At 38.9% G+C, this 21,563-nt stretch overlaps 1 protein-coding gene across 3 annotated transcripts in view; it reads left to right on the forward strand.

Moving 5' to 3' along the window:
* Nucleotides 1–16,733, forward strand: part of Kpna4 (karyopherin subunit alpha 4) — a 65,083-nt gene extending 48,350 nt beyond the window's left edge. For all 3 annotated transcript variants that reach the window (XM_038347197.2, XM_038347199.2, XM_038347198.2), the window contains exons 13-17: nucleotides 358–462; nucleotides 6,150–6,221; nucleotides 7,897–8,059; nucleotides 10,856–10,950; nucleotides 13,873–16,733. In XM_038347197.2, coding sequence (XP_038203125.1) covers nucleotides 358–462; nucleotides 6,150–6,221; nucleotides 7,897–8,059; nucleotides 10,856–10,950; nucleotides 13,873–13,971 — 534 coding nt within the window. In that variant the 3' untranslated portion in view covers nucleotides 13,972–16,733. The remainder of the gene's footprint in view (nucleotides 1–357; nucleotides 463–6,149; nucleotides 6,222–7,896; nucleotides 8,060–10,855; nucleotides 10,951–13,872) is intronic.
* The last annotated feature ends 4,830 nt before the right edge of the window (nucleotides 16,734–21,563 follow it).

The raw sequence follows: 21,563 nt of genomic DNA on the forward strand, positions 1-21,563 counted from the left end.
TCCAGAAAATTAAGTGTGGAGGACTAGGCATTGTAGCACACACCTCTCACTTCAGCACTTGGAGAGAGGCAGGTGGATCGCTAGAGTTCCAGGTCAGCCAGGGCTACACAATGAGACCTTTTCGGAGAGGGAGAGGGGGAGGGGAGGGAGGGAGAGGGAGAGGAGAGAGCGCAGCTTTTAATCAACTAATTCTTTTTTTAATATAGAAAGGGAGTAGTAAAATTGAAATTATAAGATTTTTATTGTAGAACTCATTCAGTAATAAAATAGAGACACTAGCCAGTGAATACTTTTTCATAGTTCAGACACAGATTTTATTCTTTCAGTGAGGAATATTAAAAGCATCTTGTTCCACAGGAAGCAGTGTGGTTCCTGTCTAACATTACTGCAGGAAATCAGCAGCAGGTTCAGGCAGTAATTGATGCCAATCTTGTACCAATGATAATACACCTTTTGGATAAGGTAAGAAAATCATGTGTACCTGAGCAAGGCGGTATCATAATAAATACTTCTCCGTTTAACAGGACACTCCACAGTGGTGTAATACTACTATAAAATATAACTGATTCTAAAACTTTTGAATAATATTATGTAGAACAAATGTTTCTTTTTGAAAATTCCTGACCCTTTCATTTCTTGCCCAAGATAGCCATTGCTTTGGAATTAACTTAAAGCAAATGGTATCATTACCAGTAATCGGTGCAGTTATTATTGTTCTAAGCATCTTGCAAATATTACCTCTTTTTTAAAAAAACTTTATTTGACTTTATTTCATGCGCATTGGTATAATGATAACAGATTCTCTTGAATTTGAGCTACAGACAGTTGCAAGCTGCCATGTGGGTGCTGGGAATTGAACCCAGGTCCTCTGGAGGAGCAGTCAGTGCTCTTAACCACTGAGCCATCTCACCAGCCCAAATATTACCTCTTTTAATAAGACAAGCCAAACCAGCAAGATTGCTCAGTAGGTAAAGGTCTGCCAGTGAACCTGGTTTCCTGAGGTTTATTCCTGGGACCCAGGTGGAGAAAGGAAAGGAAGAACCTCCTCCCCACAGATTGTCCAACACAAGGGTTATCTCCACTTGGCAGGTGAAACGATTGCATGAGCAAATCACTTGCCCAAAATCCAGGGGCCAGTGAGTGTGCTATTGTGTACCCTATCATTCCTTACACTCACTGAGATTTGGAGAAAAGACTATTTTGTTTTCAGATAGTTATTGATTATTGTTTTCATTCTTTATTTAAAGAATGACAAAATGGTGACTTTCCAATTCTCCCATTCTGCATGTATTACCACATTTCTTCAGATTTTCTTTTTTATTTTTTTTAATTAAAATATAATTACATCATCTTTCCTCTTTCCTCCCTTCCAGCCTTCCATGTCCTCTCCAATTCCTCCTGTGCCTCCTGACCACTTTCACAAATTGATGGCCTCTTTATTATTGTTACATAATAAATGCATAAATATATAAATTCAGAATGTGGAATCCATTTTTGTTGCTTGTGTATATACATTTAAGAGCTGACTGTTTTATATTTGAAAACTAATTAGGAGGGTCATCTCTACTAATTTTCTGTCTCTCAGCAGTCATTAATTACCTGCAGTTCTTTGTCTAGGGGTGAGACCCCATGAGCTATCTACCTTTGACATTAATATAACTTGATATGGGTATTATTTAAGGTATATTCAGGCTGCCATAGTGTTGAGGTTTCATGGGTACAGCTTTCCTGTCATCTCTTGGAGACATAATCTCACAGCCGTCTTTCTGGTTCTCTGGCTTTTATCGTCTTTCTAACCCTAACTTCCATGATGTTCCTTGAACCTTAAGTGCAGAGGTTGTGTTGTAGATGTATCTGTTGAAGCTAATCTTTGCTTTTGATCTCTGCGTTATGACCAGTTGTGGTTTTCTGTGGGTGTAAAAATAGAATTTAGATTATAATTAGAATTGTGCTAGTCTAGTAAAGTGGCAGTAGTAAGTTCTCTGCTAAGAGTCAAGACCTCACTAGTCCTGGGTAGTTGGCTAGGTTCCCTTTTCTCCCCTCCCCTCCCCTTCCCTCCCCTCCTCTTCTTGAGACAGGGTTTCTCTGTGTAACAGCCCTACCTGTCCTGGAACTCACTCTGTAGACCAGGCTGGCCTCGAGCTCACAGAGATCCACCTGCCTCTGCCTCCTGAGTGCTGGGAGTAAAGGCGTGCACCACCTGGCTAGATTTCTAGTTTCAAGGATGATTTCCTCCTGTTAGCAGCCCTAAGTATAATTAGATAGCTGCTGGTTACTGCCAACATATAAGTGCCATTATTGCACATTTAGGGAGCTCTTACCATGCTAGTTATGGTTCATAGGCATCACATGGCTGGTTAGGACTGTTGATTGCTTCCTTCTCTTGGAAGCTTTTATACTTTCTAGTACTATGGAAGCTAAACCACAGGAAAGGAAGCGTTCAGGTTAGATCCAGCTTACAAATCCTAGTCTTGTATCCTAAGTGTAAAGTGTCATCAGAAATAGTGACTTACCTTCAGCCATTGAGAGGCAACCAAGGGTAACAACAATAGCCTCTATTGTTTAGGAATCTCTTGAACCCCTCTGACCAACAACTCAGACAGAGGTTTCTCATGCCAGGTACTGGGGGTTTTGGTAGATAGTCTATGGCTCTTTCTGTGAGCATTGCTGGCCCATGTGCTATAACTGTAATTAAGCTCTAAATGTATGTGTATATTTAGATAAGTCTAAATACATAGCTGTATATATTTATTATATAATTTTAAATAAATCTAAAATAATACGATTTCCTTGAGGCTTTATTAAACTACCTTGGTGCTATTTGTCCTTGTTCCCTAATTGCTTCTCCTTCTATAATGAAGTCCTTACTCCCCAGTTTTCCCATTTCCCCTGTTACTCTCCTCTCATCCTCCGCCCCAGCGCCTTTATAATTTCCTGGTTATTCCATGTTGTATACTCACATCTGAAGATTTGGAAGTAGGAACTGCAGATGAGAGAACATACGGCTTTTGTCTTTCTGGGTCTGGGTTACCTCATTTAACAATATTTTCTAGTTTTATCCACTTATCTGTAAAGTTTATGATTTCATTTTTCTTTACAGCTGCATAGAATTCCATAATGTATGTATACCACATTTCATTATCCATTCGTCTGTTGAAGTACATTTAGGTTGTTTCTATTTATTGTGTATAGGGCATCAGTGAACAGGTGAGCAAGTATCTGTGGAGGAGGATGTCAAGTCTTTTGGGCTTATGATGACAAGTGTTATAGCTGAGAATTATGCTAGATTTATCTCTAGCTTTGTGAGGGTTGTCTGTATTGTTTCCAGAGTGACTGCCCCAGTTTGCATTTCTGTCAGTGAATGCGGGCTCCTTTTCCCAGTCCGCTTCAGTTGTTCTGTTGTTCTTAACCATTCTGACGGGGATGAGATGGAATCTTTTTTGGTTTTTCGAACTCGCTTTGTAGACCAGGCTGGCCTCGAACTCATTGAGATCCACCTGCCTCTGCCTCCCAAGTGCTGAGATTAAAGGCCTGTGCCACCACCTCCTGGCCTGAAATGAAATCTTAAAAGTTACTTTAACTTACATTTCCCTAATCGCTAAAGATAGTGAATATATTTTGAGGTATTTCTTAGTCATCTTCATTTCTTCTATTGTGAACTCTGTTCAGATCCCTACCTGTTCTTAATTGGGACATTTTTTTTTCTAGACTTAGTTGTTTTTTGTTTGCTTGCTAGGTTTTTGTTTATTTGAGGTTTTTGTTTTAGTTCTTTGCTTATTCTTGATATTAATCCTCTGTCAGATATATTGCTGGCATAGTAGGTTTCTTGTTTCCTCTGCTATATAGAAGCTTTTTAATTTTGTTAGGTCCCATTTGTCAGTTGTTGGCTTGAATTCCTGAGCAAATGGAATCCTGTCCAGAAATTCCTTTTCCACACCTAAACCTTGTAGGGTACTGTCTGTATTTTCTTCTAGTAGTTTTAGCATTTCAGATTGCAAATTGAAGTCTTTGATCTACTTGGAATTAGTTTTTATGCAGGGTGATAGATAAGGGGTCTATTACATTCTGCTGCATGTAGACACCTAGTTTTCTAGCACCATTGTCAGATGCCTATAACTGTGTGTGCTCTTATGTGGGTCTTCTCTTTGATTCCATTGATTTACGTGTCTGTTTTTGTGCTGGCACCATATTATTTTTCTTCCTGTATCTCTGTAATGTATCTTGAAGTCTGGAATAGCAATCTGTCAGCTATTGTTCTTTTTGCTCTGGTTTTCTTTGGCTGTCTGGGATTCATTATGGATCCATATGAATTTTAGGATTTTCTTTCCTATTTATGTGAAGAATGTTCTGAGTATTTTTGTTTGTTTGTTTTGGTCTTTTTGAGACAGGGGCTCACTTTGTAGCTCTAGCTGTCCTGGAACTCACTGATGTAGATCAGGCTGGCCTCAAACTCACTGAGATCTGCCTGCCTCTGCCTCCTGAGTGCTGGAACTAAAGACATATACCACTATATTTCTGGCTGGTTCTGGATTTATTTGATTTTGTTTTTAAGATTTATTATTTATTATGTATACAGTATTCTGCCCACATATATGCCTGCAGGCCGGAAGAGAGCACTAGATCTCATTACAGATGGTTGTGAGCCACAATGTGGTTGCTAGGAACTGAACTTCTTCAGTCATTCAATGATGAATTGTTCAATCCCCATGCATTTATGCACTTAATAGAGATTTATTTGCTTTAGATTCTGTTTTATTTTATAATGCTCAGACTTGCTTTGTGTCTGTGGGTACAGTCTATTTTAGGGGAGCTTCTGTGGCTGCTGAGTAAAATGTGTATCCCGTGGTGTTTGAGTGGATAGTTTGTAGATAATGTATAGAGACACTTCATTCATCCAGATGTCATATCTATTGGAGAAAGTAGGAGAAATCTATAGTACTAGAAAATACTTAGTAGTATTATTGGGTTGATTTTAATCTGTTTCTTTAATTTCGGTAGTGTGCTTTCTGTGGCACACGTATGTTTTGGAAAGTAATGTCATGTTGGTTAGTTGTTCCCTTGATTGCAGTGAAAGTGCCCTCTTTGTCTCTTCTGATTAGTTTCAATCTGAGATCTATTTTGTCAGAGATTAGAATGGCAGCACCTGTTTGCTTCCTAACTCCCTTTGTTTGCAATACTTTTTCCATCCTTTGTTTCTAGGGTGGTACCTATCTTTAGAGCGAAGTTTTTTGTAGACAACAGAATGAGAGATTTTGTTTCTTAGTCCATTCACCTAGCCTATTGATTGATACTTAATCAACCTTTATTGATGACATTTAAGCTGTTTCTGAATTTCACTGTTAAAATTAGTGGCATTTTTAAAGAATAGCTTGTGAGTTGTGGTAGCGTCACCGTGATACTCTAAAGGCAGACACAGTCCAGTATGGAGTTTGAGGCTAGCCTGTGCTAGCTATGGAGACCCTGGTTTTTTTCAGGTTATATTTAGCATAACTGGATAAATAAGAAAATGTTTCTTCATAATTCCCTTTTGCCTCTGCAAGATTGTACCCATTTGTACTCTTATCTGCATCATAGATATTTACATTTCCTTGTGTCTTGTTTCCATTCTAATTTAGGTTGCTCTTATTTATGAATATTTTTTCTTAATATAACATTGTTTCCAGGCGTGTTGTCTTGATTTTTAATGGCTTGGGTTATTATTTGATTTTGAAAATTTACTGTATTATGTACCTGCTGAGAGTGTTAACTGAGTCTGCTTTTTGTCTATTACTGCGCTATAGCCATTTGTAGGGAAATGTACGTTATTAAATTATTCTTCTGGTAAAATCTCCAAGATGAGATTACTACATGTGCCTTTTTAAATGTTTTCAGTTTGTATTTGTTTAGTGAAATTGCATTAGACTTTCATTAACTCTGATTTTGAGTAGTGATATTGTCATATCCCCCAACCTAGAGAATTCATAGAAAATAATTTTTATTTCTTCAGAATAGATTGATTGTGGTTCAAGACTTACCAGTAAATAAAAATTACACATGTATAAACATACCAGAGAAACTTGGAAATAAACAACTGAAAATCATTTTAGAAAAAGTCTTTTCAAATTTACTGTGTATTCTTTTTTTACTGTGTTTTGTTTTGGTTTTTTTAGGGAGATTTTGGCACACAGAAAGAAGCTGCTTGGGCCATAAGTAACTTAACAATTAGTGGGAGGAAAGACCAAGTAAGTTGAACTTTTATTTCTCAAAACCAGTAAAAATAACAGTATGGGTAATTATATCTTTTTTTTTTTTGGTTTTTCGAGACAGGGTTTCCTTGTAGTTTCTAGAGCCTGTCCTGGAACTAGCTCTTGTAGACCAGGCTGGCCTCGAACTCAGAGATCCACCTGCCTCTGCCTCCCGAGTGCTGGGATTAAAGGCGTGCGCCACCACCGCCCGGCTGGGTAATTATATCTTTAAGTGAATAGAATACTATATTTTGTAGATTGGATTTGGTTTTAGGCTGTGTGTTCATGTACATCACACATGCCAAAGATTGAGCCCATGTGCTTAGCCTGTATTCTGCCGCTGAGATGGATACAGCTCCAAATACTGTCCTGCGATACTGTTTTTTAATATATACGTAAAAGTATCTTCTTAACTTCCTTTACTCATTTTTCTTAGGAAGGACACGGTCTTTTAGTGGTTACAGTTGTAGGCATTGAGCCTAGACCTTTATGAATACCAGGCAAAGTGTTACCTGCTAAATCAAATTCCTAGACTCCACGCAAGAATTTTCTAATCTAGAATAAGATCAAGACTCCTACAATGAGCGAACTTTTTTAAAAACAGTATTGAGAGATAAGACTTTTAAAATTAATATGACAGAAAGAAATCACATTAGAGATTCTCCTTAAAAATGAATAACTGCAAACAAATTCACTAACAAAAAAACAAAGGAGAAATTAAACTCGGTCACGTAATTGGGACTAGGAAGCGGGGTGAAGAATACTAGGGGCAAAGGTATTAAAGTAAGTGGCAGAGCTTAGCCTTGTGCACATATGGGGAGCAACACTGCCACTAACGATCTCAGAGCTCATTCAAAACAAATATAATAATAATAATAATAATAGTAGTAGTAGTAGTAGTAGTGGTCGTAGTAGTAAAGATAAAAAGCCAAGGGGCAGCTGATAGCGCATTTTTTAAAAAACTCAAATTTAAATGCAAACATGGGACTGGGGAGATAGCTTTGTGGGTAAGAACACTTGCTACACAGCATGAGGACCTGATTTCAGTCCCCCAGTACCCATGTAAAAAGCCAGGTATTGCTGCTTACACCCATAATTTCAGCACTGTGGACAGGGGAGGCAGGAGGATCTTCCAGCTTCGGTGAGAAATGTTGACGTCCAAGTTTACTGAGGACCCTGTCCCAAGGGATGGAGAGTGGGGTGATAAGTTAGTGCACTGGTGTCTTCCTCTGTTGCCGTGAAAAATGGCCTCCTATCTTGTTCAGAGTGCTGAGACAGCACGGCGTGGGGCCAGCAGATGCTATATTTTAAAAAATGTCAGTCTTCCTCTTGGCTGATTCAGGAATGTTTTAAGAGGCAAAGGATCTTGGGTAAAAGTAGCTTTATAGTAAAGAATATTGTATAATACGGAGTTGAGTTTTTCCTGTTTCATTTTAGTCATCTCCTGCGCGCACGCGCGCACACACACACACACACACACACACACAAATTTTCAGGAAAATAAACTTGCCGCATTAAAAAGAAGCTAGTTGATTAATAGTGTAATCTAGCTAACATGGGAGAGATGTGTTCATGTTTTCATACTCAGAGTTTGGAGTCAACCTTATTTTAGTTTAAAAAAAAAAAAAAGCTGACCTTTATTTTATCATTTCATGGTATCCTTATTTTTCAGGTGGCCTACCTTATCCAACAAAATGTTATTCCACCTTTCTGCAATTTGCTGACTGTAAAAGATGCACAAGTTGTGCAAGTAGTGCTTGATGGACTAAGTAATATATTAAAAATGGCTGAAGATGAGGCGGAAACCATAGCCAATCTCATAGAGGAGTGTGGTGGTACGTTTATTATGAGGTGTTATATACACGTTAGTGTTTTTTGTTTCTGGGTTTGTTTTTTTTTTTTTTTTTGTAACTACGTTTATTTTCTGAATAATATAGCCCTTCTGTATTTTTCTGTCATAGATAATGGAATAACAATAAAGTATACCATACTGTATACATTCAGCCCTGTTTAACCTTCTGTATATTCTTAGGTAACTGAATTGTTGCCATGTAGTGAAGGCACCCTGCTAAGGTAGTAGGAAGACAGTGGTGAACAAAACAGCCCCTCAAGGCATGTAGTTTCGACTTAAATATGAACTGATTTAATGTGCTAATTACCCTAGCCTGAGTTGAAGCATAAGGAGCAACCAGTGGACCAGACCCCGGGAGGTCAAGACCTTTGTCAAACAATAAATTCTTTATTCTGTAGGGCGGTAGTCACCATAACTGGCTTTGGACCAGAGCCACCTAGAATGTGAACAACACAATACTTTTTAACTCTTAAAGTTAACATCTACGCAAAAATACTGAAGTGCCAGTTATGACTGGAACAAAATGTGAATGTCAGCCTGATTAAGCATACAATAAATGTCTGGCTCTAGTTGGAATGTGAATGAAAAAGTAGAAGGACCTATAAAAGTTAAGTGAAGCTGGGCAGTGGTAGCACACGCCTTTACTCCCAGCACTCAGGAGGCAGGGGCAGGTGGATCTCTGGAAGTTCGAGGCCAGCCTGGTCTACAGAGTGAGTTCCAGAACAGGTTCCAAAACTCTGCAGAGAAACCCTGTCTTGAAAAACAAACACACGCACTAAATAAATGGATAGATAGATAGATAGATAGATAGATAGATAGATAGATAGATAGATAGATAGATAGGTAGGTAGGTAGGTAGATAGATAGGTAGGTAGGAAGCCTAGAGACTGGTAAACTAATGAAAATAAAAAATAGGCATCAAGACACTGGTATACAGTTCTATAACTGCTTACTTGTACGCTTAAAGCACTGTGTTCTATCTATCCTCAGTATGTTGTTGATGGAGCGGTGGGGCTGCGTCCCGCCACCTTGCTAGCTTTACACCCGAAATAATTACACAGAAACTATATTCTTTTAAACTGCCTGACCCACTAGTTTCAGCATCTTATTGGGTAATTCTCACATCTTCCTTTAACCCATATTTAGTAATCTGTGTAGCACCACGAGGTGGTGTCTTACCAGGAGAGATCTTAAACCTGCTTCTGTCTTGTAGAGGAGAAGCATGGCGACTGACTATGGCGACTGCCTGAAGTGTCTGCCTTATCTCTCCCAGAATTCTGTTCTATCTACTCCTCCTACCTAATTTTCTGTCCTATTAAAGGGCCAAGGCAGTTTCTTTATTAACCAATGAAAGTAACACATAGACAGATGACTCTCCTCCATCAGTATGTGTTTTCCCACCCCTGTAAAACATAGTATAGAAGAAACAACAGAAACAGATATTTAATACTATCATTAATGCAATAAGATATAGGCATATTAAAATTGCTAGCATGACAGAATAGAAAAATAGTGTAGTAACCATCAAAGTGGGAAGAGGACAAAGGGAATAGGTTAGAAAACTAATCAGTAAAACTGATAAGAAAATTCTTTTACCACTTGATTTTTTTTTACCAGATAGACATTGTAATGAGTAAAATAAGCTTGTATTTTTTAATTTAAATTTTTTGAGCATTACTTGCCCTACTGTTGGTACGGAGTCTGTGTTTTACAAATTTCAGTGGGCTTTTCCATAAAGAATGACAGGCCCTTGGTACATTTATCTAAGTGGGTATGTTCAGATGGATGTCTGGTACATGGGGCCTTTGGAGACAGGAGGCAGAGAAAGCAGGTAGCAAAGTACATAGTAGACAGACCACAGCAGTGAAGGCAGTGATAGTGTAGACAACGGGAGGACACCAGGACTCCAGGATGATTATGGGAGGTGCTCAGATTAGACTGAGGGGAAGGGATACAAGCTTTCTTAGATCCCAAGATCTCGTTGATTGTTGAGAAAGAATTGCGGGTGAAAAGTTTAAATGATGGAGGCAAGTGATGATGGTTTTCCAGATAGTTGGAGTTTCAGAAGTCTCTGAAATGTCCCTGTGGAAGTACGCAGGCATTTGAATTTTACTTTAAAGAAATCTAAGTAGTGAAGCTAACAAATTATAAGTCCTTAGTCTATATATAATAACTAAAGTTGTAATGGAAGAAGCACCAAGAGGAGAGTGAGTTGTGGCACACTCCCACTATAACATCGTCTATCCAGAGAGTGGGTAGAGGAGTACTCCATGGGGGAGAGTAACTGCCCTTCATTGCAGCAGTCCTAGAATGACTTCTGTAAAACAGAAGATCTAATGAGCATTCTAAGGGTCAGTTCTCCTTCCCCTGAGATACTCTGGTTGACCAGATTGCTTTCAGTGAGTATCATAGAATAATTGTATTTATTGCCAGAATCTTCAGTTTCTTTTTCATACATATTAACTCAGAAAAGGCTGGGCAGATGCTAGAAAGGGGAGAATGTGCTTATCTATGTTAAATAATCAAAAATAATTTTACACTATTTTTGTGAACACTGGGGCTATAATTTACTTATTTGCTACATTATTTACACATTTGCATGCTGTTGCTCAGATTGTTAGTCTTTTTAAAGTAAATGTATTCTTTATGAAATCTTAGTTAGTAGACGCCAAAGACATAACCCAGGAATTTTAGAGTATGAAGATTGCATTATGTGTTTCAAAGTTACTGGAACTTCTACACATTAATTACCATTGTTCACTTCATAAATTTCTTACAGGACTGGAGAAAATTGAACAACTTCAGAATCATGAAAATGAAGACATCTACAAATTGGCCTATGAGATCATTGACCAGTTCTTCTCTTCAGACGATGTACTTATACATAATGTATTTATAGTTTCCTGTGCTAAGCAAGTGTGGGTGAAAGAATACAGAAAACTAGAATATATACATGTGTATAATTTTATGCAATACAGCTAACATAGATGTGACAGTAATGTCACTTTTTTTAAAACAAATTTTGGTATTTTTTAAATCCTTTTAAGATACTAACTCAATAACAGAAAGATAAGAAATTTTGTTATACCGGATAAGCTCATTTCTAGTACTCATACTATTGTTGCTGTTTTGTTGTTGTTTTTCTTTTTAGTTTCTCTATAGCCCTGGTTGTCCTAGAACTTGCTCTGTAAACAAGACTGGCCTTGAACTCACAAAGATCAGCATACCTCTGCCTCCCATGGGCAAGTGCACGTGCCACCACTGCCCAACTAAGTTCTCATACTTTTAAATTGGCAATATGTCTGTAAACAAAACAAAACAGTGGTACTAAGTGTGATGGTGCTCAACTCTAACCCACTGTTTACAAAGCTAATGCAGGAGAAGGACCAGGAGTTGGAGACTGTCTTTGGCTTCGTAGTGAATTCAAGGTCTTCCAGGGCTACATGAGACCTGCCTCAAAAAAAAGAAAAGAAAAGAAAAAATAAAAATCAAAAAATAAGCAAGCAGCTGGGCAGTGGTGGCACATGCATTTAATCCCAACACTCAAAAGGCAGATGCAGGCAGATCTCTGAGTTTGAAGCCTGCCTGGTCTACAAGAGCTAGTTCCAGGACAGACGCTAAAACTATAGAGAAACCTTGTTTTTGGGGAAAAGTAAGAAATTTAAAAAAAAAAAAAACCAGTCAAACAAAACTACTAATAATAGTATAACCACCCTTTGTGACTTAATTATTCTGTATTTTCAAATGTCACTTTTTTAGTGCTGGATAAAAGCAAATAAGGTAAAGAGACAAGATGAACATAATAAATTCTCAAAATATAAGGTGCAATATATGGAGCAGCACACAAAAATTTAGAGTTCCACTAAATAGTAGTTAAAATTAAAGAGTTGTTTGTTTGGGTTTTGTTAGAAAATGTTTTACTATATGTGCCTGGCTGTCCTTGAACTATATGCAGTCTCCCTACTTAGCCTTCCAAGTGCTCAGGCTATAAGACGTGTACCACTCACTACACTGTACGTGAATTTTTTTCCCAACTTTTCAAGAAATAAATTTTGGGGCTGGAGAGATGGCTCAGGGGGTTAAGAGCACTAGTTCCTCGTGCAGAGGACCCAGGTTCAACTCCCAGCTCCCACTTAGTGACTCAACCATCTGTAACTCCAGTTTCAGGGCACCTGACACTTGGTTCTGTGTAGTGATGAGTCGAGCAGGCCTGCTTTTCATCCCGCCCAGCTCCCTGCCACCTGGCTAGCTTATGCCCCAAAATAACAACACACAAATTGTATTCTTTTAAACACTGCCTGGCCCATTAGCTCTAGCCTCTTAACTGGCTAACTCTCACATCTTGATTAACCCATATTTAGTAATCTGTGTAACATCACAAGGTGGTGGCTTACCGGGAAGATTCTAGCCTGCATCCATCTCGGAGAGGAGAGTCATGGCGTCTGCCTGAGGCATCTGTCTCACTGCCCTCTTCCCAGCATTCTGTTCTGTCTACTCCGCCTACCTATGTTCTGACCTATCAGGCCAAGCAGTTTTCTTTATTAATTAACAAGTGAAATCAACACAAAACAGAAACCCACCTACATCAGTTCTGGACTCCATGCTAAGCACACATGTGGTTCACAAATATACATTCAGGCTAAATACCCAGGCATATAACATAAGGTGGGGTGTTTTAGTTTAGTTTTTTTTTTTAAACAAGAACTAAGTTTCATACCACATTTCACATTACCAAAAAGAGTAACATATTAGAGAAAGAAAACCATAAGCCACTAGAAATGTCCTCACTAGGACAAGCAAGGTGGCTCATAGGGGAAGGACTGACAGTCTGAATTCAGTCCCTGAATCAGCCTACATAACGGAAGGAAAGCACTAACTCTTACAGTTGTACTCTGACCTCCACATGTGTACCATTTGGCAAATACCCCCCCACACACATACACACAATAAACAAATAAATAAATATACAAGTATAGGAAGACAGGCTGGAGAGTTCACTCAGCAGTTAAGAGCACTTACTCTTAGAGCGGACCCAGTACCCACATGATAATCTAAACAAATAGAGAAATAGAAAGAGAAATGCCCACACTAAATCCCATTTAAATATGAAGTTAAATACATCAGAAAAAAAATCCAGACAAAGCATATTCCTTAAGGATAAATAGCTCTAATCATGTTTTTTGGTTTTTTGTTTGTTTGTTTGTTTGTAGGCAGGTTCTCTTTGTGTAGACCAGGCTGGCCTCTCAGAGATCCACCTACCTCTGCCTTCCAAGTTCTGGGATTGAAGGCATGCACTGCCACCCAGCTAATTGTGTCTTAAAATTGAAAGTTTGGAAGTCTCAATTTGTAATTAGGAATAACATAGCTTGTACATTCCAAAACTATAATTAGAACATTTACTTTCTGCTAATGTAGGTTTGTTTGTTTGAGGTTTTTGATTCTGGTTTTTGAGCCATGGGTCTTTCTTACTTTGTGGTACTGGTTGTCCTAGAACTCACTATGTAGATGAAGCAGAAAGTATACAGTAATCCTTCTGCCTTCTCTTCCAAGTGCTAAGGTCACAGACTGCAACCATGCCTGAAACTTTTCATTTTTTTAATTTAATGCCAGTACCTTTGCTTTCCTAAGTATGAGAGAAATTATAGTAAGTACCACCATTTACCCTCTCAGTTTGGAATCTGAGGTCATTTCCATTGTACTATTCTGTAAGGTTTCTATCGTGTATATTCTGATTTCTTCAGTTTTTATATACCTTAAAGCTAATCATCACATTATTTTTTTTGTCTTTTCCTTCAGATTGATGAAGATCCTAGCCTTGTTCCAGAGGCAGTTCAAGGTGGAACATTTGGTTTCAATTCATCTGCCAATGTACCAACTGAGGGGTTCCAGTTTTAGAAAGATATTGTGGAAGCTAGGTACAATGCAGCACTGAGACATATATATATATATACACATATATATAAAAAGGTTTGATCCATCAAGCTTGGCTCATGGGATCTGCTGCTGCATTAAATCGGGAGAGAAAATGTGAAGATTTCATTTGGAATCGCAGACTATGCCCAAATGAGGTCAAGGTGGCGAGTGGGTGCGAGTGAGAATGAGTGGCAGTGTAAGGAAAAGTTGACATGAATGCTTATTTAGGTTGAGAGGAAAGGGCTGCAGGTCACAGGCATTGGTGCCTGAGAAGGAGCATTGACTCCCTCTGTCAATGGAGGGAAGTGAAGTGCTGTCGTCATCAAGCCTTGTAAGCATGAAAGCGATGCCCATGGAAGTCAAGGGAAATGAGCCCAGGCTTGCTGAGAAGCGGTGTGAGTGGACAGTGGTGAGTGAGTGTCTGGCTCCGTGGTAGAGAGCCAGGTTCATCTTTCCAATCTAGGGCTCTTCACGCATGCCGTGGACTCCTAGTCCTGGAGTGACTGTGTAGAGTGTGGTTGTGGTGCTGTATGTGGACGCATGCAAGCTTGATTCGCCTTCAGGGGGCTGATAACAAACCTAGTAAGTAGATCATCAAAGTGAGATCACAAGTGTTAATGTACACTGGACATGAAAACAAAGACCGGTTTAGCAGCAGACATTGGTTTACTCTGCAGCCTGTGTTTTCTATTCTCCCTCTACCTTCCCCCTCTCCCCCTTTTTTTAATTTAGTTTTTATTTACCTAGTATGGCTTTTTTAGTTGCTTCTCAAGTCAGAAAACTTCAGGAAGGTTTCCCTGTGCATTTGCACCAGATGAGTGTTTGATGCTATGAAAAGCTTTCCATATCATCAAAACTAATTTGTGTAGATTTTTGCATGAAAAAAAATCATAAATTTCCCTCACAGTAGACTGTGTTGCAGTACACAAGTTGCCATAATAGTATAAAATGTGCTTTAAAAGCCATTCTTTTCATTTTCAGAGATAACATAAAGATCTTTGCATGAGGTAAATCTACAGCATAGTTCATTTTTAGATTTTGTTGAGTCCTGTAAAGAAGAGAAGTTTCAGTTGTGATAGAATACCGTGCTGTGTTGAAATGTTAACTTGTTTTCAGACTTTGTTTTCTATGAAAATGATATGGAAGCTTCTGAAATGGAATTTGGTGCATATGTACTGCTGAATAAAGACCGATGAAGGGGTTTGAGTAGATGTACAAATCAAGTAATGGTTTGAACACCTTCAATAATATGCCTAATCTGTTGAATTGTTTTAGAATCTTTTTATCTTAGACGTAGGCAGCCATGAACAATCTATTTTGAGCCACTTTAGGGAGAAAACTTTGTATTTTTAAAACTTGCATAAAAGTTATGCAAGTGGTTTTTATAAATTGGAATAATACCTCAGTTGTGAGGTTACGCACACTAAATTAAATATGTCATAAATTAATTTGTACAAAAGGAACTCTTTATAAGGTGGCTCATTGTAGGAACTCCTGTGCCTTCCCCTTTGAGCACAAGTGTTGCATGAACAACAGTTTGCTATAAGAAACATACCAGGTTAGCCACCATTAGCATCTATATCTACTTTGTGTTTAAAAATCAACTGGTAATTCTGAAACACTGTAGAATGGATAAAAATTATTTTGTGATCATAACTCTTTGTTGAACTAGAGTATTTTTGCAGCATTCCTTGTCATCAAAAACATGGTTAAAGTTTAAAACTAGAAGCAGCAGAAAACTAGCTTGTAAAATTTATCCAAGTAGAGTACAGGCTAGGCTGTCTTGGGGAAATAAACATTAAAACTTAAAGCAATGTTTTACATGGGGTGTGTGTGTGATGTGTGGATTTCTTTTTCTATCTAATATTAAGTTAGAGCATACCTCAGTGGCTTCTTTTAGCTTGTCTGTCTTAAGCCTTTTTCTAGAACCAGCATAAGACGTCATAAAAGCTGTAACTTCGTTCTGGGCTTGTTAGTATTGCCGTCCACAGAATTTGTTCAGTTGACACCATCTACACTTGCACCTTCTCCCGGATGACACCAAGATTTTGACCTTCCTTCACTTTCCCAAGTCAATAGAATTAAGAAACAGCTTGAGCTATATTTTAAATACTGTCGTAGCCAATATGTGGCTCCAAATGATAAATTGCATACAAGGCCTATTTTTTGCAAAAAGTGTGAATTCTGGGAAGGTGAGCGTATACTCCCTTATATAATTACTATTTTTTAATTAAGCGGTAATCAGTGAGCTTGTAATAGGTACCTATATATATAGAATTCTGGCAGGTAGCTCAGCATGGTGTCCTATGCCTGTGATCCTAGCTCTCAGAAAGGTGAGGCAGGAGAGTCACCTCATTCAAATACAGCCTTGGTTATATTGTCATGAGACCCTGCTTCAGGAATTAAAACAAAATGTGTGGGAACAATATTCACATCTCTAAGGGCTACCTGAATGTCTAAATACTTGTTTCTAACTATGATCACTATGGGACATTGTTTTTTTTTTTTAATTCTAAGGTGTGCTTTTCTATATCTAAAATGTGTCCCAAATAACACAACTTTTTTTAAATTCTTCAGTGACCTAGGAAACTGATTGAATTTTAACAAATACCATTATATCTGATAAGGGGGAAATAGGGTAATAAGTCTAATAAGCTAACTGTTATTATTTTTCATGTTCTTAAACTGCCATGTTTAACACCAAGCCCTTCTCAAAAGCTACAAAAATAAAAATACTGTGTTAAGATGTGTGAGTAGACCTTGTCTAAAATAAACTTTACTACTGTTCATCATAGCGGACCATGGTGGTGCATGCCGCTCATCCCAGCAGAGGCAGGTGGAGGATCTCTGGAGGCCAGCCTGGTGTAAAGAATGAGTTCAAGATAGTAAGGACTACACAGAGAAACCCTGCCTCAATTTCATTTATGTTTCATTTTGTAATTTTGAAAGGCATCAGTAGCCATGTGGTATGGTGGAACTGGTATTTTCCACATTGTGCTAGGCCAAACCTAGAGCATTTCTATATTTGGAACTATCTACACAACATTAAAATGTACCTGGTAGGGTCTAGTTAGGTTTACCTTGACTACACTTCATAGGGTGAAGGTGTGTTTGTTGTAACATCAGTATAACTTACAGAACACTCTTTACCAATTCTGTGTTCAGCTTCAACAAAGTTAGAAATAAATGAGGTTTTGTCTTTTAAGACTAATAACTACTTACCTCCCTCACATTTGTTGCCCTAGAACATGGTGTGTGTTTGTTGTTTCACAGTTTGAGTCAGGAATCTAGTTAAAGTTTGACTAGATCCTCTACTCAGGGCCTTACAAGGCTACAGTTTCATCTGAAGTGGGGGCTCTTGCTCTTCTCTGCACTTGTGCAACACAATCCTTTCCTGGCTGCTTGCTTCTTCAAGACTACCAGGAAACTTTGGGATCTCAGGGGAGGCCCGTGCCCTCTTTTAAAGGGCTGGCTTGGTGAGGTCAGGTCCCTCATACCCCAGGGTAAGTTCCCTTTGATTAAGCTTCAAACTAAATAGGTACACTTATTACAGTTGCAAAGTCCTTTCCCATTTGGTGCATTCTGGTCCATTCCAAGAGGAATTGTCTGTTAGAGTGGCAGGTCCTGTCCTCTGTGTGCACATTTGCCAGATAGCGTTGGGGGCCATTGTACTTTCTACACACCACAAAACACCAAATACCAGAATTGGGATAATTTAAAAGTGATTACTCCCACACAGTACAAGCTAAGATTCTCATTAAGATTACCTGTAAGAACCCATCAAAACTTCTAGTTTAGTTTACCCTCAAAGTACATATACATGCAGTTTACGTGTAGTGTTGGAATTAGTAGGAGTTCCTAAATTACAGAATAAATTGATCTGTCCTAACCCTCTTAGAGTTATGAAAAGAGGATTAGTCCAAAGTTACATGTTAAGGACTGAGTTAAGGCCTAGACTTTTACTTCCACTGTCATTTAATGTTTTCAGTTACTATTTAAATTTGTAAACCACTAAAAAAAAAGTTTATGCAAATAAGCACTCATCTTTAATCAAACCTTTTTAATGTGTGAAATTTATTTTTAAATTATTGCTATATTAGAAACCTGAATATCTGTGTACTCTTACACCTTTTTTACTTGATTTCTTATTGGCAAGATTTATTAAGTGTCACCCAATAATTTAATATTAGAAAATCCATATAGCTATTCAGTACTATCCAAATACTTTACTAGCAAATCCATGCCTAAAAATTTGAACACTTTAATGTTAAACTTCTTAAATAACCCATTACTAAAACATGTTCTTTTTAGGGCTGGGGATACAGTTCAGTTTTATGACACTTGCCTGGAATGTGAGGAGCCTTGGATATTATCCTAGCACTGCAAATATATGTACGAGAGAAAGATTGTGTGTGTGTACGTGTGTGTGTACACGAGTACTCATGTGTGCTTTATTTAAAATACATAGGTAGATGTTGCACAGATGTCTAAATCACAGGGCACATTGGTGGCAATAACGCAACCCTTTTTAAAAACGAGTTCTTACCGTGTTGCTGAGACAAGTCTCTATCTCCTTTCTCTACTCATAACCATCTTCATGCCTCAGCCTTCATGGAAGCTGAGCTTACAGGCACATGCCACTGTGTTTTCCTGTGTGGTGCACATTAACTCATTAATAAAGAATGCTGTAGCTGTGCCGTGGTGGCGCACCCCTTTAATCCCAGCACTCAAGAGGCAGGGGAAGGTGGATCTCCATGAGTTCGAGGCCAGCCTGGTCTACAGAGGGAGTTCCAGGACAGGCTCCAAAGCTACAGAGAAACCCTGTCTCAAAAAACCAAAAAGGGAGGGGGGGGGGGAGAATGCTGTAAAGCCGAGCACTGTGATCAGAAGCAGTTGTCTACTGAACTTTTTTTAACAGGTTTTCCCCTGGAGACTTAACCTAGAAATTTCATTAAACTTGAATAGCTATAAAAAATAACAGGGCCTTTAAAAATAACAGAAACTTTGCTCCCAATGTCTGTATCAAGTTGCCTTTTTTTTCCTGGCATAATAGCTTCTGCTTTGCGAGACCAGCTAAGTATACAGGAAAGTGCCTCCCACCATGGGGCTGCAGCAGTCCCTTGTTGCTGATTCTCTCTGCTCTGTTTCTTGCCTTTTCTTCACAGATTTCATCTCCCTTATATCTGAAAGTATGCTGCCCAGCCCAAGTTACTTAGCTTTTTCAAACTCTTAGTTCTTCTGCTTGTAATTTTTGTAAAGCAATTTGGGGCCTGGTAATATGGCTCACAGGGTAAAGGTACTTAACTTCAAGCCTGATGACCTGAATTTGATCTCTGAAACTCACTTGGTGGAAGGAGAAAACTGACTGAAAAGTTGGCCTCTGACCTCCATGTATGTACCCACACACTCTCCAAAAAAAGACCTCTTAAAGCCTGTATCCTTATTTTCCATAACTGTGTTTAACTTCTGATCTGGATAGCTGTGTTAGTCTGGTTTTTACTTTCTCTTAATAATTGAATACATCGGGATGGGTAAGTTTTAAAGACATTCACCTTGGGTCCAAGGGGCTGCATCTAGTGTTTGCTGTCCTCTGGTAATCACATGACAAGAAGTAGGGCGCTTATATATGTCCTTTTGCTGGGTATCTTCCTGGCCCACAAACATGTCATCTTGGAGGCTCTAATGACCTTGTCCAATCTTACCACACACCAAATGCCCCCCTATAAATACCACTGGATCATGTTGTCAACTCTGACTGGGAGAAAGACTTAGGAGGACAAAGGAGGACAAACTACCTGTAGCTCTTTGACTATAGCTGCTAATTTTACCCAAAGAGTCCTCCAGTCTGCTTTTACTCCTAATTTGAAAAAGCTGTTAAGAATATCTAATAATCTCCATGATTTTATGGTGGAATCAGCCTGTAGTGACTTGCCTTCCAGATAGTTTCCTCAGTGCCTCTCCTTCCCGCTGAGCCCTTTCTCATTAGTATACAGCTGCCATTTTATTGTGTGTGTGCTTGGGTGTATGTGTGTTGAGCATGCTGAACACCGCTGAGCTACATCCCAAGCCTCCCTTTTAACTGTTTGGGGAAAGAGTAACACTATCTAACTCTCCAACTTGACTACAAAGAGTCTTTCTCCAAAGAATACTGGAAAGTTTCCATAGTTTAACTCACAGTCAGTGGGGATGTACTAGATAACGTCTCTTACAGTGTTAAGGGTTTTGCCTCTGTTCAATTCTGCATGAACATAGCCATCAGGTTATTCTGAATAGCTTCTACCTCTAGCTGTTTCCCTTTTGATTTGCCAATGTACTTCCTTCATAAACAGGTGAAGTCTTCAACAAATCCAGTAACTTCCAGTATTGGAACTACACCACCTATGTAACTCTGCCACATCTGTATTTTCATAACTGGCCTACTGGTCTTTAACATGGTGGCATCTCTAGCCATCTTAAACATTTAACCTGAAGCATTATGTATGTAATAGAACTGATGCAGAACTTTTTTACTCTCCTTTGAAGCAGTTCAGGATTGTCATCTTCATGGTAGCTTTGTTGTCATCAGCTCCACTGTGGTTAGAGGTGCTAAGAGTCCTGCAAACTGTCTCCCCGTTACCACTACCCCTGTAGTCCTTGTGCCCCAGGTACAGGGAGGAAGGGAGAATTTACCTCATTTGTATCCTGGGTTTTTAACTTCACTCTTGTCCTTGCCTATTTTAAATCTATGTCCTTCAGGAAGTCAGGAATATAGCCAAGGCTATCTACCATCCTTGCCACCCCCCATTAACTCATTTTGCAATACGTGTTTTGTGTTGATGGTGAATTTTCAGTCTGTAGTGTCTGTTCGTTCACTCATTGCTTTCACACCTGCGTTTCTCGCCTTTCTCCCGCTAGATTGTAAGCTCCTTAAGGGCAAGGTCAGCATATCAGCAAAGCTATGTAAACACCATGAACATGCCGTGCCGGGAATTCTATGGGCACTCAATAAAAGTGTGTGATAATGACGCAACTTCTCACATGAGTACCTAAAAGTCTTTTCAACTTAGAATTTTTAAATTTTGCCTCACTGCGTCTGCAGTCTAGGAAGGAAAAAGACATTATACCTTTTTAAGTGCCTGCTTGTTTGCTTTTCTTCATGTCCAGTCTGGATGTCTGGCATTCACAGGATATGGAAATGGATCCTTGTGTGTTTTACAAGTACCAGGTTCTATGCTATGAAACAGGCAACCTTGTGTGTCCTAAAACTAATGGCACAATTCAGTTTTTTAAAGTGTCCTTTTAATTTTCTGTTACAATACATTTGGCACAGAGAACCCAAATCACGAAGGAGGGTAGTTGGTATGAAACTGATGGATGGTGGAGTGCCGATTGACCACACAGCTACACGTCTGCCTGGACGGCAGTGCACACTGCTCCTGCTTCAGGTCTGTGGCTTTCCACCCTTTTTTTTATTTTAATATTTATTATGTATACAATATTCTGCCTGCGTGTATGCCCGCTGGCGAGAAGAGGGCACCAGATCCCATTACAGATGGTTGTGAGTCACTATGTGGTTGCTGGGAATTGAACTCAGG

Source organism: Arvicola amphibius, chromosome 11 (assembly GCF_903992535.2).
Source record: "Arvicola amphibius chromosome 11, mArvAmp1.2, whole genome shotgun sequence".
NCBI lineage: Eukaryota > Metazoa > Chordata > Mammalia > Rodentia > Cricetidae > Arvicola > Arvicola amphibius.